Here is an 18639-nt window from a genome sequence, read left to right on the forward strand (position 1 = left end):
TCCGCTGACGCAGTCAAAAGCCTGACACCGACCCGGCCCGTCCATCCAGCACATTATTTTGGCAATTCGGGCCGGGCTGGGCCGGGCGGCAGGCCCAGGTTAGAAATGACAGCTCTAACGTCACAACTGTAGACATGTCTGTTGTGAACCTGAAGGAAACTCTCAGAGTTTGGAAAGTGTCACACCTCTCTGTCCAAACTGCAGCGTTCAGCTCTGACAGAAGGGTGTAAACTTGCTGCAGGTAACATTGTTATTATTTACGCTGACGGTCAATATGTCTTTGCAACAGTACCGGTACTTGTTTTTGCACAGCAATGGAAGAACAGAGATATAGGTACATCCACAGGAAAAGACAAATATCCCAAAACCTTGATTGAGACTCTCCTGGATGCTGTTGCACTGCAAAAACAGCTCGTCAGACTGGAAGTGTGCGGCTCACACAGCAGCAGGAAGTGATCCACTTTCAGGCGGAAACTGCAGAGTTGACGTTGCTGAAAAGCAATCTGCACAACTAAAAATACCATGCATGACTCTCGTTGAAACATCATCTGAAATGGATTTAGTCATTTCAAGGGACGTGCAAAATAACTCCAAAAAACTAAAATGATTTTGGGAACATATGTGGAGCACAACGGTGCTGTTGATAAACAGGGTGCCGGCGGAAATTATGAAAGAGGATGACTCACTGTGGCGACTCCTGAAGAGAGAAAAGCCGAAAGAAGAAGACAACGATGGACGTGATGGACCGTATTACAGTCCTGAAATAAGCTTGACTTGCCTAAAAATGTGTGTTGCTGTGCTGCATCTAATGGGATGGTGCATGTTTCAACAGGTGGGATGAATGCAGTGGTTTTACAAAGAGCGTCGGTTTACAACTTAGGCAAATACTTTTTGTTCAGGATGACTGATCTGTGTTAAAAACAACCTGCTGTGGACAAAACTCCTAAAACAGGACAATCTCCACAAGCTCCTTCTCAAGCAATTATGCACATCGATTTTTTTATCAAACAAATCTGAAGGAAATAGATGTTGTCCAACAATAATTGATGCCTAGTCAAAATGTATGGAAGCTTTCCGTTGGACTCATCCTGATGCACCGACTGTTGAAAAAGTACTAGGAGACATTATAGATGTGATCCTGGAGCAGAGCTACGGTAACAGTGGTACAAACGTTGTGAATGCTGTTGTTACACCCAAACCAACCGGACTGACACCTTTTGAAAGGCTGCAGGTGCAGTGGAGGCCTTATGTCACTCCACAACTGACAGCTTTTTGTAAGACAGTGAAGAAGCTGACGAGACACTCGCTGAACAAACGAGAAAGATTTTCTGCTAATCTCATCCCTACAGATCCTCAGGAACCTGGAGCCGCAGCTGTGGCATCAGGTGATCGGACATTCCTCAAAGTCTCAAAGAAAAAGACCTGGTCCAGTCCAAAGTGGGAGGGACCAGTGAGGTTCTCTTTAAATGTTTCATTAGCTAAAACATGTTTTCAAACTGCGGCCTTCAGTGAGCACTGCAGATGTTCATTTCATTCCACTTTAACTTTAATCAGTCTTCATTAGTCTTAATGTTTTCATCAGTCTTTATTTCAGTTTAACCATTGTGTCTTTTCTTACATGATATTACAGTATTGTATTGTTTTATACAAGCTATTGTCAGATAAACAAAAACATGACAGCTGTCAATCTAAATATACGTCAGAGCTGCAGGTACGGCTCAGCACTGATTGTTTAATAAAAAATAAATAAAAAAAGTCACAAATACGATCCATTAGCATAGACAAGGGTCAAAGGTCTAACAGTTCAATTTTTTTTTTTCCAGCAGGATTTTTTATTTGTTTTTAGCCCAGGTGTAGTTTCTCTGGTCCAAGTGTGGTTTCCATATTGAAAGTGTGGTTTACATGGTCCAGGTGTAGTTTCTATTGTCCAGAAGTGGTTTCTATGGTCCAGATGTACCAGGTCACCCATTCGGTCATTATGGGAACCTAAAATGGCTACACAGTAACTCAAGTCAGTTTTAAAGGTATCCAGCTGAAATTCAGGCCCTGTTCACACAAGAACACTCTCTGGAAGCCGTCAGTGTTTTTCTAATATTTACTGAGGCGAATAAACAAGAAAAAGATGCGTTTACATGGAACAAATGTAGTTTCCATGCTAGGCAGGGTTGCCAGATAAGAAATGGTGAACTGCCACGTTAAAACTATTATATTTTGACCCAAACTGTCCTATGTGCTGAGTGACTGTGTTGTAAGATGAGGTGTGTGTTTGGTAAACTCGAGCACAGAAAAGGAGGGGGTAAAATAAACATATTTGTGTTTATCTGGCAACCCTGATCCTGGGCTTAACTGTAGTGCATGATCACAGGAACGTTCCTCTGGACCAAGGATGTTGTTGGTTTGCTCCTGAAAAATGGCGAGAAGCACAAACAACCCTCTGCTCTCTACCATTAACTGTAACGGTTGTTAGAGCAGAACAACTTCTGAGCGCAGCCGCCTGGAGGACGACTTCACACCTGCGGAGTATTTGACAAACGCCTCCACTCTGGATTCAGAAACCTTCAGTTTCAGAGGGAACATGCGCTGTTGTCGTGTACATGAGCAGCTGAACGGTGGCAGAAAAGCGCTGGTTTCACTCAAAAAATGTGTTGTGTAAACAGAGCTTCAGCATGAGAGTTGCTGAGAGTTATCTCCAACACATACTCTTGAGTGCTAACAAATGATGTGACATTCGTTTCATTCAATGCTGTCTGTTAGCAAAATAGTCTGGACTTAGTTGGTTTTCTTTCTGAATTGGCAAAACAAGATATTTTGTTTAACCCCCTGCTGCCCTTGGGTCAAAATGACCAACAAGGTCTTCATTTTATGCTTTGTGGGTCATTTTGACCCAAGGGCAGCAGGAGGGTTAACAACTAATTTCTTAAATAAATCACTTTAATTCTTAAAAAAAATCTTAATTAGCTCATTTAAATTAATATCTAAAGGAATAATTAATTTTGTTACTCCAACAGCTGTAAGTTAAAGTGAATTTTATTCTTAAATATCTTTGAGAGGAAAAATCTATACCATTATAACAACTCTGAGTTATAAAAATAACCTTTAATCATAAACTACACATTCAGTACACAAGGAACACATACAATTCACAAAATTTAAACATTCTTTATAAACTAATGCAGGCCTGTTAATAAGACTCAATTAACATGGTCAAGTGAGTTAATAGAATCAAAGTGGTCTCCATAAATAGGCTGTAAATAAATTATAGGATTTATTTATTTCACTGTTCTGTGGCGAGCAGCTTGTCGTCTTTTATCCGATCTCTACTTATGCAGTCTGCATCTGAAGAGAAAAGAGGTTCATGGTTTTAAATTTTGTTTATTAGTGTGAAAAACTCTATAAAGGCACATGTTCTTATACAGTATAAAGCAATTAAAGGCAGCAAATTAGACATAAAATATCTAATATCAAATCAAATGGTGGTGTTATTAGGAGCATCATAGTAAAAACTTTTCACATCAGGACAGATCCATAAACAGAAGTTTTTAAAAAGCCGTCTGACTCACCGACACGAGGCTTTGTCAAAGCGTTGATGTCTGTGGGTGCAGATGGAGGAGTTGAGATGGCAGCGGTGGACCGGTTTGGGCTGCAGGAGGGGTTCTGGTCTGGGAAGGCAGTCGCAGCGGTCCACGTCGATCTCACAGTCCGGCATCCAGGGACTGAGAGGAAGTTCTGCACAAAACAAGAAACTGAGTTGGTTTTACAAGAGAAGAGACTGAGAACTGAAAGCTCCCATTCTGCTTTTACAAACTCTAGGAACCACAAGTAAACTTGCAGACTGAGAGTGAAGTGCTCTGTTAGTAAAATATGGAACAATAAGATCTGTAATATAAGATGGAGCTAGACTGTTGAGAGCTTTGTAGCAGTGATGCCCAGCATCACCACAATCATCATTCAACACCAGTTACAAAGAACAGGTCACGTTACACAAACGCCTGAAACAACGTCTTGATGGCCAGCTCCATCCCTGGAAGGGAAACAAACACCAGGAGGGCAGAAGAGGTACAAGAACAACATTTAAAAACCAGTTGCTTTGACCTTAACACCTGGGAGGAGGCTTCTCTAAATAGAGACACGTGGAGGAAGATGATCCATTACAACACAACACCTGGAAAGGGACCTCCACTGTGCTGCTGAGGCAAAAAGGGGTTTCCAGAAGAGTCCCTCAAATTACCACACCAAGGACAATCATTCATACATGCCCTCACTGTAACAGAATATGTGAATCAAGGATTGGCCTTTACAGCCATCTGAAAATGTAGATTTGACTAGATCCTCATTTTTATTTCACTATGAATCCTGATTTAAGCAACGTTACACAAGTGGAAGAAGGTGGTTCTCTTAGTTTTATATCTAGATCAAAAATAACACCAAGTTTCTTCAGGTTAGAACTGCAGGACAATGTACTGCCACCCAGAGGAAGGCAATACTAAAATTTACTTTTCGTCTCGTTTGGGTCCAGAGGAAGTGAACAACTGCAAGGCTTGTTTATAAGATGCTCAGGTTCACAAAACCCAACCCATGTTTTGTTTGAACATAAAAACAGATAATTAGGTGTGGAATGAACTTTATGGGTCAGGGGAGAGTTATTCTAGGAGTCTTGTTCCTGAGGAATGGAAGGATGGAGAAGAATCAAAGGACAAGTGCATTGTTCTGGTCATTTGTGATGAAGATGGAGCTGAGCTGAAAGGCAAAGGTCTGGATTTACCGATCTGTTCAGTTCAGTTTATTTATATAGCGCCAAATCACAACAAAGTTGTCTCAGGGCACTTTACAGAAACATTCACATACATAAAAGCCAATTAGTAAAGTTCTCTATCTAAGGAGATCTGTACCCTCATCTATGGTCATGGTTTGGATCAGGACTGAAAGAACAAGATCCTGGATCCAAGTGACTGAAATGAGCTTCCTCCACAATGTTGTCAGGCTCAGCCTTCGAGATAAGCCTGGAGTAGTTCTCCTCACTGAAAGTCAGCTGAAGTGGTTTGAATGCCCATTTCTGAAGGTGTTTCCAGGCGTACAGCACTGGGAGGAGACCCTAAAGATCCAGAACTCTCTGGATGGATCATGTATTTTCTCTGGCTTGGGACCACCTTGGGATACCTTAAGAGAAGCTGGAAAATGTGGCTGGAGAGAGGGAAGTCTGGGTTTCCCTCCTGCTCTTGCTTTCTGAAAATGGAAAATGGATGGACGTAGAATCATCCAGGTTTTTATTTCTCTAAGACATACTTGTAATCTAAGTAACTGGTTTGATTTGTCAGGCTTCGTGGATAAATAGAACATAGTATCATCGGCATAACATTAAAGATTTATCTTCTGCTAATAATTTCACTGCATGGAAGAATCTATGAAAAGATTTGGTCCAAACACTGAACTGTGAGAAGCTCCACCACTAAAGATGTGTGAAGAAGATTCATCATTGGCATGAACAAACTGGGGATCTAACAGTTTTTATGACGTGCATCAGTTATGATTGTTTAATCCAAATGATCAGTTGAACAGGTAAGCACTTTAAAACTCTGGAATGCAGAAATGTTTGACAACCCTTCCAGTAAAATTTGATCATCTGATGCAGCACAACATGAAACTGGCTCCATCACCTGGTGCGCTGGACGTGTAAGGAACACATCTCTCAGATGAACAATCCCAAATCCATCCGGTGGCACAAAGTCTCCTGGAGTCCTCTGACTCTGACAGCTGGTCCATCAGAGAACAGCTGCCAACAAACCCAAAGACTTAAACACATACCGTTATTGATTGGAGAAATGTTGTCACTGTTTTGGACTCACCCACTGCTCTGGTGAGGCTGAGCGTTACGGCGAATTATTGCAGGCTCCATGCACCTGCACTCAGTGTGGTTGGCTACCTTTACCAGCACAGGCTCTGGTACAAACTTTAAGGGAATTAGACTGAGGACCTAAAATGCACGATCACACAAATGTAAAGTCAGTTTGGTTTCTGTAGCTCAAATCTGCTAAAAATAAAAATCTAAATGAACTGACTCACAGTTTTGTTCACAAATACAAAAGACGTGTTCCTGCAGCTGACGCCCTCCTGATTGCAGCAGCCACTGCACCTGCCAGCAGGAAACAAACTCATGGTGACTAATCCTAACTGTTACGGTTTAACCTTCAGTTTTTATCCAGATAGAATATTAGAAAAGATGTGATGGTGGTTGAGTAGATAAAAAGGGTCTGAATCTGATTTGCTGCTGGACACACCTGTGGAGAGACACACAGGGTGGCTTGAAGAAGACGACGGGGTCGGTGCCCAGCTCCTTGGCCACATCGACACACGTCTCCCTGGGCATACACTGAGTGCGCTGCCACTCCTCATCTATGGCTGAACAGGAAGAAAAACTTGCATCAGTCAGAGCAAAGATCCAAAGAAGCTCCACAGAGCACCTCCTCCAACCTTTCAGAATCTCCAGGCTGTAGGACTCTGCAGCGTAACGTGTGGAGCGGTGCGACCCGACTGAAGCCGGAGAGGAGACGGTTTCTGCGTGGCTCTTCGGCTGCTGCAGCTTCAGACGACATTTCCACAACTTCCAGTCAGGAAAATCTGTGAGTTTCAGCAGCTCGTCCAAGTTTGAGGCCGAGCGCACCTCCTTTTCCCACTGCCTCATCACCTGCTGCCAATCAAAACAAACTGATGTTAATGGGTTTGTCTGTCTGTTAGCAAAATACCTCATGAACCAGAAGACTGATTTGGTCAATGGATGTTCATCTACAAAGCATTAACTTTTGGATTCAACCTAATTCAAGATGGCTGCCACAGCTAACTCAAATCAGACAACAAATTTCTGAAAATTTAGCCAGTTTTACAGCTATTGAGCTAGTGTAAATGTCTTTTGGAGAAAATTTTAAGGGTTAAGTGAGACAAATATTGAGCTGTTTGGACACAAAGACAAGAAGGATGTTTGGAGGAGTCAAGGTGATGTTTCTGAACCACCTGTCAGGCATGGAAGTGGTAGCATCATGCTGTGGGACAAATAATGAAAGAGGATTACTTCCAAATCTCTTCACTTAAAAATCAACAGCTGCATGGTTGGAACTTGGACACAGATGGGTCCAACCAGACAATGGAGGACAAAGTGAGACGAACAGGTGTCACTTGTAAATGAGTCTTCGAGGCTCAATGTGATTTATCTGTTTAAATAAAGGTTGAATGAAAAAAGGTCCCAAACATCAGAATTGGTTTCTGACTGAATAAGGACCGGCTGCAGTTCTCGTTTTTAGTTTTTTTTTTTTTTTCACGAGTCGGCTCCTCAAGGCCACCTGTCAATCAGTCCAGTAGGCATATCAGCAACTGATCAATCGGCAACCTCAATTTGTCCTGAAGTTAAATGCCCTTTACCTGCAGGAGCTACACCGAGAAAATCATTGTGGAAAAATGGTTTAATGTTGTCAGAGGGGAACATGTAATTATTCATACACGTGTTACCCTGAGCATTTAGTGAGTGAATATGGTTTATTTCATTTTAAAAACTAAACCAAGTTTGGAAAAATGTAAAAAGATGAATAAAGTCTAGCGGCCGACCCCATGAGCAGCTGAATACAACAAACAGGAAATACCACATGTTCATCTGTACAAAGGTAACTGCAGGTAAATCCTCCATTTTCTGTCATAATTATATTGAATGCTTCATGGTTAAAGTAAATGTTAATGCTTAAAGCTAATTGTGCTTTGTTTTGTGTGTTTTATATGTGGATATATGTTGTAACTTCTGGTTACATAAGTTTAGTCTTTGTTTAAACTAAACTGATTTTGTATAAAGTGTTTACTAGGTTGTTTAATGTAAAGTTTACACTCTTACATACTGAATTTCACAGCGAGTTCCCACCATGTGTTGCTCTGTGTCATGGAAACATCCACTGCAGTAACTATTTGAAGTTATTAGCAGCTTAGAATTTATTATCATTGTTCTTGTTGTTTGTTGTTGTTATTATTGCCCGTCTTCTTTGCCTTAATGCTGGCTGATAAGGCAGAAATGTCTCACTAAATGCCTTAGGTAGCACCATGAGTTTCACTACCTCCACCATTTCATCTATCTTTGTTTGTTTGTCTGAGGTTAGCTCACCCTGGGGTACATTTCCTCGTGTGCGGAGAGATCTTACTGTTCATATAAAATATTTGATAATGTTCTTTTAGAAACAATTCCTGACTGTTGTTCATACTGTGTTAATGCTACATGTTTGTCTCTTGATCCTACAACTGGGTAATGTTACAGTAGACCTAGCCCATTACTGAAGTTTTAATTAAGTATTTTAAGTTACTAATAAACATGATGGATGATGATCATATTATGCTAGACCATTGGTAAAAAGGAGTGATTATTGTTGTTTCAAACTGGCTTGTGATTTTTTTCCCCTAAGTTAACTTAGGCTACACTGTGTTTCTTAGAATGTGACTAGGACACGTGAGAGAAGCGGAGCATGCTCTATTCACACAAGGAGAGCTGTTGGTCAGGCTACTTTTTGTTGTGCCATTAATGCTAATGCTCCTTTTCCACCACTATTACTCAGCCCTGCTCAGCCTGGATTTCTACCGCACTTCAGGGTGGGTTCTGGAGGCGTGTCCAGAATCCAAAATCCTGCTAATGAACTTTTAATGAACTTTAGTTCACCATGAGGGTTCGGTGATGAGGTCAACTCAAAGCAGTCTGCTCCTCAGATAAATAATGTTAAATTATTATTTTTAAATATGCATGTTTTTGTCAACTTATTTTATATATGAATATTTCCGTTCAGTGCCCTGAGACAACTTCTGTTGTGGCTTGGCGCTATATAAACTGAATTAAATCTGATGAACCAGATTCTACAAAAATATCTATTTTTAAAATTCTATATTTTTTTTCATCATTTGATGTATTTGCACTCATTTTGTGTCTACTTTAATTGTTCAATTGAGATATGTGGTTTAGTTTCATACAGATTTTATTTTAGCTTTGATATAAAGTGTAATTCTTGTTTTGTGATTTGTACATCTGTGGTTTAGAATAAAGTTGGAACTAAAGGCTGTAGCTCTTTAAACATCCATCCATCCATTTTCTTTTACCCGCTTATTCCATTTTGGGTCACGGGGGTCGCTGGTGCCCATGTCCAGCAATCACTGTGCGAGGGGCGGGGTACACCCTGGACGGGTCGCAAGTCCATCACAGGGCCACACAGAGACAAACAACCATTCACTCTCTCACTCACACCTAGGGACAATTTAGAGTTACCAATCAGCCTAACATGCATGTTTTTGGACTATGGGAGGAAACCGGAGTATCTGGAGAAAACCCACGCATGCACGGAGAGAACATGCAAACTCCACCCAGAAAGGCCCCTGGACCGGGGTTTGCACCAGGGACCTGCTCGCTGAGAGGCAGCAGCTCTACCAGTTGCGCCACCGTGCTGCGCTCTTTAAACATATTTGAGGGAAATATTCCTGAGAGATCTAAAAAAGTTAAGTCTGGTCCTCTGGACATTCAAAAAAAGCAAAACAAAACAAAAAATGTAGAAATGTTTCGTCTTTCACCCGAAAGACTTTTTCAGTCTGACTGAGGACAGCCCCCAGAATCCATCTTCTCACCAGCAAACTGGTAGGTCCACTAAAGGAGTGTACTGCTTGGTGGGGAAACAGTTTACTTGTGACTCCTCAGACTGATGAAGACTTTCGGATGGTAAAAAAAAAAAAAAACTGTCCAGATGACCTGACTGACCATTATTGGACTTGTCCTCAAGAAGATTCTGGCAAACCGTTTGACGACTTAGAAAAGGAAAGCAGCCCCTTTTCTGGTTGTGCTTGGTTTGGGTGGGAGGTTGCTGACCCAGACTGAGGATAATGTTGAGAGGTGGAAGGAGCATTTCAAGGATTTCCTTAATCGACCCACCATGTCCACCTTTCAGGAAGCAGAGTCTGAGGACTTGGGGGAAGCTGAGTCCATTATTATGGTAGAGGTCACCGAGGTAGTCGAAAAACTCCTCAGTAGCAGGGTGCCAGGGATGGATGAGATTTGTACAGAGATGCTGAAGGTTCTAGATGTTGTGGGGCTCTCATGGTTGACACATCTCTTCAATGTTACATGGAGGACTGAGATAATGCCTGTGGAGTGGCAGACCAGCATGGTGGTTCCCATATTTAAAAAGGGGGACCAGAGAGTATATTCCAGTTTTTGTGGGAGCACCCTTCTCGCCCTCCCCTAGAAGGTTTATTCCAGGGTGTTGGAAGGGAGACTCCGACCAATTATCAAACCTTGAATTCAAGAGGAACAGTGTGGCTTTCATCCTGGTCATGGAACAATGGACCAGATCTTCACCCTTGTGGAGTTGCTAAGGGGGTCGTGGGAGTTTGCCTCTTCAGTCGACATGTGTTTTGTGGACCAGGAGAAGGCTTATGACAGTGTTCCTCAAGGCATTCTGTGGAGGGTGCTGAGGAAGTACATGCCTGAGTTCCTTTTAAGAGCTATCCAATCCCTGTAGAACCAAAGCAGCAGCTGTGTCTGCCTCATTGGCACAAAGTCAAGCTTGTTCCCATTTTCAGCTTGGACTCTGCCACGGCTGTCCCTTGTCTCCAATCTTGTTTGTGGTGTTCAAGGATAGGATCTCGAGATGCAGCCATGGAGAGGAGGGTGTCTGGTTTGGGAACTGCATGGTCTCATCTATGTTTTATGCAGATGGTGTGGTTCTGTTGGTATCTTCAGACCAAGACCGTCATTGTGCACTGGGGCGGTTCACAGCCAAGTGTGAAGCAGCTGGGATGAGAGTTAGCTCCTTAAAGTCTGAGGCCATGGTTCTCAACTGGAAATGGGTGGAATGCCCTCTCTGAGTATGGGAAAGTGTTTGCCTCAGGTGGAGGAGTTCATGTATCTGGGTGTCTTGTTCACAAGTGATGGATAGAGCAGGAGATGGATCGATGGATTGGGGCCTTGTCCTCATGAGGGCATTGCTTTAGTCTGTTGTAGTGAAGAGAGAGCTGAGTCAAAAGGCAAAGCTCTTGATTGACTGGTCTGTCTACATCCAAACCCTTACCTATGGTCATGAGGTATGGATCAGAACTGAAAGAACAAGATTCTGGATACAAGTGGCTGACATTGGCTTCCTTCGCAAGGGGGTTGGGCTCAGCCTTAGAGATAGGAGGAGGAGCTCCATCATGTAGGGGGAGCTCAGAGTAGAGCTGCTGCTCCTCCGCATCAAAAGGAGTCATTTGAGGTGGTTTGGGCATCTGATTAGAATCCTCACAGACTCCTCCCTTTAGAGGTTTTCCGGGCAAGTCCTACTGGTAGGAGACCCCAGGGAAGGCCCAGAAGTCGCTGGAGGGATTGTGTATCTTCTCTGGCCTGAGAACGCCTCTGGGTCCCCCCAGATGAGCTGGAAAGTGTCTCAGGGGTGAGAAATGGCTGGGTTTCACTCCTTGCCTCTGCAACCAATTACAAATAAGCGGTAGAAGATGTATGGATTGATGGATGGATGGATGGATGGATGGAGTCCTTAAAAGAACAATTGATGGGTGAATGAGCCAGAGCAGTTAAAGCAGTAAAAGTAAAAGAAGAACAAGTAGCTGTAGAAGAAGAAGTGAAGACCGTACACAGTCAAAAGGACTGAGGTCCAGGTGACACTGGCTAATGGACATTTGACCAAATATTAGTGGTTTATGGATATTTTTGGGCATATGTGTATAATTCTGATCTTGTTCGGATCAGAGAAAGTCCACAAAATATATTTTTATTTTAAACCTTTATTTTACCAGGAAAGAAATACAAAAATGCTTTTAAAAACCATAAAAGTTGTAGAAAAAAGAATGGTATAAAAGACCAATAAAAGACTAAAACTAATTAATTAATTAATCTGACCTTCAGGATGGAAATATCTGTCAGTAGCTGCAAACAGCAACAGTAGTAATAAATATGATTATTTATGGAAAAACATGAGAAACGAACGCAGTTTAACAAAACCAATCCTGTGTAAGTTGTGTTAGCGTGACATTCTTTTGCAGATAATCTTTGTTTGAATGGTTTATAGTGATGACCGAACGTGGCCCAGTTCTCTGCTCCGTTTGTTTTACATTAAAGGGATTAGATGTAATCAGATTTAAAGTCACCGCAGCATTTAGACAAGTTAGTATCAGACGTAAACAGGCCCAGAACTGATAAAAAATCTGGATCGGGTGCGAGGTGTGGTGATGTTTCTTCACAGAGTGTAAAAAGCACAGAACCACGTGTGAGGCTCCAGCTGCGAAGGAAACCAGAACTAAAAGGAACCAGAACCAGAAAACATGTGACAGATCTCAGAAAGGTTACGTAAGTTTAAAACCAAAGGCAGAACCACACTTCAAAGAGAAGACTGTTTTAGAGGAGTTAAAGTTTGTTTTCCTGATTTTTGTTGTTTTTGAAAAACCTTCGGCTTATTCAGGAGGTGGCTCCTGTGCTTTTCAGTTTTTGTGACTTTGAGTTTTCAGAATATTTAACTTTATTTACAAACATTTTCCCCATAAAAATACACTGAGGTCTCTAATTTCTTTTAAACGTTCTTCTCTTTTTTCTGTTTAAATGCTAATTTAGTGCAAATTTATAATTTTAGCTACCATTCTACTCATTTTAGCTAGCTTTTTACTTTTAGTTACCATTTAGCTCATTTTGGATGTTATTAGCTAGTCTTTCCCATGCCTTTTGCTACCCTTTGCTTGTAGCGTTTGTTACTTCTAGCTAGCCTTTTGCTACCTTTAGCTAGTAGCTAGCCCTTTGCTACTGTAGTGAGTCACGTGAGATACGTGTCACTTGTTGTAGTATGACAATATATCCCCGTTTATATGCATACTATATTCACGAGTTCTTCATTTTTCTGACTGTGTAATGCCGTGCATTGAATTTAAAGGAATGCGAACGAGAGACGTTATTATCTTTGACCCATCAAATGAATGGAATCATTTATTTTCAGAATCAAAGTTTAACATCAAACATTTACATTAATTTGGCAAAATATGAAAATAATAACAGACAGTTTCACAGAAAATGAACTTCAAATCACTCGGCGGTGATTTGAGGACTTTGCTTCAGATATTTCTAAAATATCTGTACTGATTTTGTGAGAGAGAAGAGTTTAAGATGAAAGGAGATTATCTTACAGAGAACTATGTGAGGGAATTTAATCTGTTTGACCAGAAGTTGCACGCTCCGTCAGATCCTCAGCCCGTCCACGGTACACTTTAGTCGAAGAAGAAGTCTTTACCTGGTTTGACGATAGATCAGCTCAGTAAGCATCCTTCAGACTGTTTCCAGCGCCTCCGTTAAGAACAGCTAAAATCCTCGGAGAGTCGTGCGTGGTTAGCTCAAAACAGAATTATAATCCCACACGTCTCCGGATTCTCGGCAACTCCAAAACTCTTCATAACTCTAGTTCTCTTCTGAACTCCTTCAGAACTTTTCCATTCTCCATGGAATCTTTTCCTGTTGAACTCTCACTCTTGGAACTCCATATCCCTCAAAATCTAACATGAACTGGGAAGTTGCCACATTTTATTTGGGTCGACTTCCTGTTCAATTTAGAGCTTTCTGATTCGTGGATGTACCAGAAAGAGGTGTGTTTTCGTGACGTAAGTTGTTATCAAAATCAAGGTCAGGGAATGAATCTGTTTTCACATACAGAAAAGATTATTGCAGAAACAGCAGACTTTTTGGAGCCTACTCTTGGTAATCTTCTGAAAAAGTTTAAACATGACATTTTTCTCGGTAAACATTTTAGTTGACCGAAAACCAACCTTTCACATACTTACGACTTGACTCATTTCAGACAGAAAATCAAGGAATGCTTATTCAGGTGATTTCTTCTCTGAATGAGGAATAAAAATCATTACTTACTGTTTATGTAAAATAAAAATGAGTAGTTCTTTTCAACCTGTAAGAATTGAGTGAAACTAACACAATTGATTATCAAAACATTTGTAAAACAGTAATGATTATAGAGGATTGTCTTTTCTGCTTGATTAATTCAAGAAAGAAAGTCATCAGATATTTCAGACTTATTCAGATCAATGAAAATAACAGTCTCTGTCCATCTGGTAGATTTGAGGTCTTCAGGGTCAGACCTGGTTCACTACACTACCATTATCAGTCTTGTGCTACTTTTAGCTTCCCTTTCGGTACTTTTACTTTTAGCTAAGTTTAGCTACATTTAACTTTTTTAGTTGCTTTAAGCTGTCATTTTGCTTGTTTAGCTGTTCTTTTTCTACTTTTATCAAACCCTGTTACTTTCAGCTTCCAGCTAACCTTTTGCTACATTTTGCTTGTAGCTAGTCATTTGTTACATTTAGCAAGACTTTGCTACTTTTACTTACCATTTAGCTAGTTTTAACTTTAGCTACTCTATTGTGTCTTTCACCTTTAACTCAGCTTCTGGCCCTTTTAGCTAACACTTTCCTTTTAGCTGCTTTAGTTAGCTTTTGCTTTCAACATCAACACTGTTTTTAATAGAAAACATAATTCAATGAGTTTTAAAATGTTTACAAAATATTGAAGTTTTAATTTAAATTTTTTTTTTTTTTTTATGAAAAGTGTAAACTTTTCAAGCCGAAGACAAAACGTTTAACGCTCCCTGACTCATTTGAGCCTCTGCAGCTGCTCAGCAGACAGAAACTCTAAGAAATTAAATCTTCAAATTCTTTGCTCTGAATCACATCTGTGTTGAGTTTTACATGAAACAGGTGACAAATCCAGATGTTCCTTAGTCTCTGACTCTTAAATGAGAAACAGACTGAAAATACTTGAATGAGGATTTAAATGAAACATTAAATGCACAGATAATTAGTGACAGCTGGGACAGAACATGTGTCCACTTCCTGCAGGGACAGGAGGGACAGTTTAGGACATCACAAATGAAAAGACTTCGGTAAAAAGCTGCTTTTTAATAAAAACATCTGTTTCTCTGATGAGCGAGGTCCAAACTGATGAGCTAAGGAGGTTTTAGGTTTTATTAAAAGTAAAATAAAGAACTTACCGTACTTCCTCTGTGGCTGCTGTTTATCCAGCTGAGCTTCAGCACCAGAATCACCAGGAGAAAGGTTCTGCACCAGGACCGGTTCATCTCCACCGAGGGCCCTGACGGACTGATGGTTTCCTCTGTGGAGAGGATCCAGGACCAGCTGGGTCCCTCAGACCACACACCCCATCCCCTCAGAACAAAGTCCTGATCCTCCAGCTGCACAGAGGAGTGAGGGCCGGACGGAACCAGGGAGGAGGGGTCTTTAAAACCGGACCTCCTGAAGGTCTGAAGCAGAAACTAAAGAGTCCAATCCGAGGAGACAACAAGAGTTCAGAACTTCAACAAAAAATTTCTGCCTTTAATTTATGGCAGTTAAAATAATTTCTGTCTTCAAGTATTTTAAAAACCTTACAGCCTCTGTTATGTTGTTGTTCTTGTGTTGTTGTTGTTCTTATTTACATTGTTTATGGTGGTGTTCTTGTTTATGTTATCGTTTACGTTTTCGTTGTTTACATTTTTTGTTGTTCTTATTTATGTTTATGATGGTGTTCTTGTTTGTTACGCTGTTGTTCTTGTTTACATTTGTTTTTGTTGTTCTGGTATGTTATGTTGCTGTTCTTGTTTACATTGTTTATGTTGTTATTCTTTCCCCTGCAGCTGAATTAAAAATGTTTTTATTTATGTTTATATGTACTTCAGCTGTTTGCTAAATCCCCTCCCTCTGGACTCAGTGTTTTAAATCCAGACCATCACATGTGAGCCCCCCCCCCCCCCCCCCCCCAAGTCTGAGTCTAGTTTTTATAAACAAACTACGTCTGCAGAGTTTGTGCTGTTTGTGGCTCAAAACATTTGATTCCTTCAGGTCGCTGCTACGACTTTTGGATTCTGTAACTTTGATGATTTCATATTTTTCTCTTTGAAATCTGCTTCAGCTGCTGGTTCTGATCTTCTTGTTACTTTTAGTTTTTAGTCACTGTTCTGAAACTTTTGTCTTTTAGCCAGGCTTTTGCTACTTGTAGTTGCTTTAAGTTAAATGTTTGTTACTTTTATCTACCCTTTAACTGCCTTTAGGTAGTATTTAGCTACTTTTAGCTTGTCTTTTACCATTTTAGGTTGTGTTGGCTACTTTTAAATTTTAGCTACTGCCATAGCTCCTTTTAGCTTCTAGCTAGACTTTTGCTACTTTCAGCTTTTAATGAGCTCTTTGTTACTTTTAATTTTTAACTAACCTTTTGCTAGTTTTAGCTACCCCATTGCTACATTTGGCTAGTTTGCTACTTTTAGGTTTTAGCTAGTGTTTTACTCATTTTAGCTGTCAGTAAAGCTTTAACCACATTCAGCAAGACTTTTGCTATACACTGTAATTAGCTTTTATATAGCCTTTTGCTACTTTTAGTTAGCCCTGTTACTTGTAGCTACTTTTGCTACTTTTAGGTTTTATCTAGCCATTTGTTAGCTTTGCTAACTGTAGTTAGCTTTTTGCTATTGCAGCTTGTATTTGCCAATTTTAGCTAGTGTTTAATTTTTTTAAATTCAAAACCAGTTTTTCTCAGCTTGACTGTATTTTTTTAGATTGTAATTTTTCTTATTAAACTATAATCTGCTGAAACATGAAGGGAAATATTTGGATTTTACAGATTTTGATGATAAAGCAGCTAAACAGTAGATTTTGGCTCGTTGACGTCATAAAACGCTGAAACATTTACAGGTTTATTTAACCGGAGCATCAAAGAATTCGATTAAATCTTAATTTATTTTTTGAATCATCTGCACAAACTGAATAAAAAAAAAGAAAATGAAATACAAAATCAGCAATCAAAAATTAAAAAGAACTTACAAGATGTATATTAAAATAAAGCAGAATAAACTAAAGTTTGTGTAACTGATAAAAAGTGTTTTAGGCTTGGAAAGAACATCCTTCAACTGTTAATTTGATTATTTCAACAGAAAAACTAAAAACGCAGCTTTAACGCTCTAATCAGAGAAACTAACATTAAATACTTTAAATCAGTTCTGAACAAACAAACAGATCAACAGATTCTGTTTTCTTCAGGAAATTATAAAATATTTACTTTCCATGAGTGCATTTCATGTCTGCAGCCACTGGATGGAGGTACAACCCCCACACCCTCACATTCGACTAAACCTGCTGGTTTCTGTTTCAGAGCAGAGATAATAATAATAATTATTATTAATGTTTCAAATAAATTACAATGGTCCTGGTGTAAAAACTCTGCAAGATGTTCAAACCTGCAGCCTAAAGAAATATGGATTTTATTAGAGTTTAAAACAGTGAAGAACTAGGAGTCATGATAAATTTAAAGTTTACAACTTATTTAAAGTTTCAGCACCTCTATATTCATTACAGGAATGATTTAAATTCAAATCTAAACTGGATTTTAACTTCCAGTCAAGCTGCCCCAAATGAAGCTTTAGCAGACAACAAAATATTAAAATATCTTTTAGGTGAGAAAATAAAACTCCCAAAACACAAAACTTCCCCATAAATAAGCTCCTGTTGTGACAGGAAGTGAAGTTCAGACAGAAGTTCTGATTTTGGACCTCCAGTTTAGGGCTCTTTCGAAGCCGTTCTGGCCCGTCTGGTAGTCCTTCATGGCCTGCTGGATCTCCTCCTGGGTGGTCATCACAAACGGACCTGAAGGGTGAACATTAAACACGTCATGTTAAAGATGGTTAAACATTTGTGTCTGCTAGCTTTAAGAATAAAATTTAAATTGTACCATGTTGGACCACCGGCTCGTTGATCGGTTCTCCTGCGATCAGAACGAAATGGGAAACTTCAGAACCCTGAGGAGCAAAAAATTATTCTGTTACCTTCATCCAAACGGACAGTTTTCAGTTTTATCCATCTCTTTTCATAAACCTGGATGGGTTGTGGAGGTAACAGGTCCAGCAGGGAAACCCGGACTTTCCCCTCTCTAGTCCCTCCTGGAGGACCAAGAGGTGTCCTCAGACCAGAGGAGCTTTAGGATCCCTCTAAAGAGTTCTGGGTCTGCACAGGGGTTCTCTCTCAGTGCTGAAAAACCTCCAGAAGGAGGTGTCTGAATCAGACAACTGAACCACATGAACAGACTCCTCTGGATAACCGAGCTCCTCAGCCTGTCTCTAAGGCTGAGCCTGGCAACCCTACAGAGGAAGCTCACTTCATCATCCAGGATCTGGTTTTTTCAGTTCTGATCCAAACCTCATGACCACAGGTGAGGGTTAGAACATAGACTGACCAGTAAATCCAGAGATTGCCTTTCAACTCAGATTTCTCTTCACCACGACCGACCAGAACAACGTCCTTACTTCTGACGAGGGATCAATCTGTTAGTGTTCGTTTGTCTGGGTCCTTCCATCACTCAGGAAAAATTACCCCCCAGACCTCGGAGTCCTCCCTAAAGGAATGAAAGAGGTCGCCAGAGACCAGCTCTGTCTGGACCTCCCTGCTCAAGATGCTGCCTCCCTGAGACCTGAGTCCAGGACTGAAGGACGGACAGCTGACCGACCAACTGACACAGACTGACTGACTGAAGGACTGACAGACACAGACTGACTGACACAGACTGACTGAATGACTGACACAGACTGACTGACTGAAGGACTGACTGACACAGACTGA

The 18639-nt window shown here is 40.6% G+C and overlaps 2 protein-coding genes across 2 annotated transcripts in view; both read right to left on the minus strand.

The window, feature by feature from the left end:
- Positions 1–3317: 3317 nt before the first annotated feature.
- vegfd (vascular endothelial growth factor D) lies at positions 3318–6679 on the minus strand. The gene is made up of 7 exons (XM_037696828.1): positions 6469–6679; positions 6276–6396; positions 6061–6130; positions 5844–5971; positions 5655–5770; positions 3561–3726; positions 3318–3336 (listed from the first exon to the last, which is right to left on the minus strand). The coding sequence occupies exons 1-7, from the start codon at positions 6677–6679 to the stop codon at positions 3318–3320; spliced, it is 831 nt and encodes a 276-aa protein (XP_037552756.1).
- A 10754-nt stretch (positions 6680–17433) lies between these two features.
- Positions 17434–18639, minus strand: part of pir (pirin) — a 13564-nt gene continuing 12358 nt past the window's right edge. The window contains exons 9-10 of the mRNA XM_037696829.1: positions 17756–17822; positions 17434–17670 (exon numbers count right to left, since the gene is read on the minus strand). Of these exons, the coding sequence (XP_037552757.1) occupies positions 17552–17670; positions 17756–17822 (186 nt within the window). The 3' untranslated portion in view covers positions 17434–17551. The remainder of the gene's footprint in view (positions 17671–17755; positions 17823–18639) is intronic.

This window comes from Nematolebias whitei, chromosome 2, assembly GCF_014905685.2.
Source record: "Nematolebias whitei isolate Nwh7 chromosome 2, NemWhi1, whole genome shotgun sequence".
In the NCBI taxonomy this organism is placed as follows: Eukaryota; Metazoa; Chordata; class Actinopteri; order Cyprinodontiformes; family Rivulidae; genus Nematolebias; species Nematolebias whitei.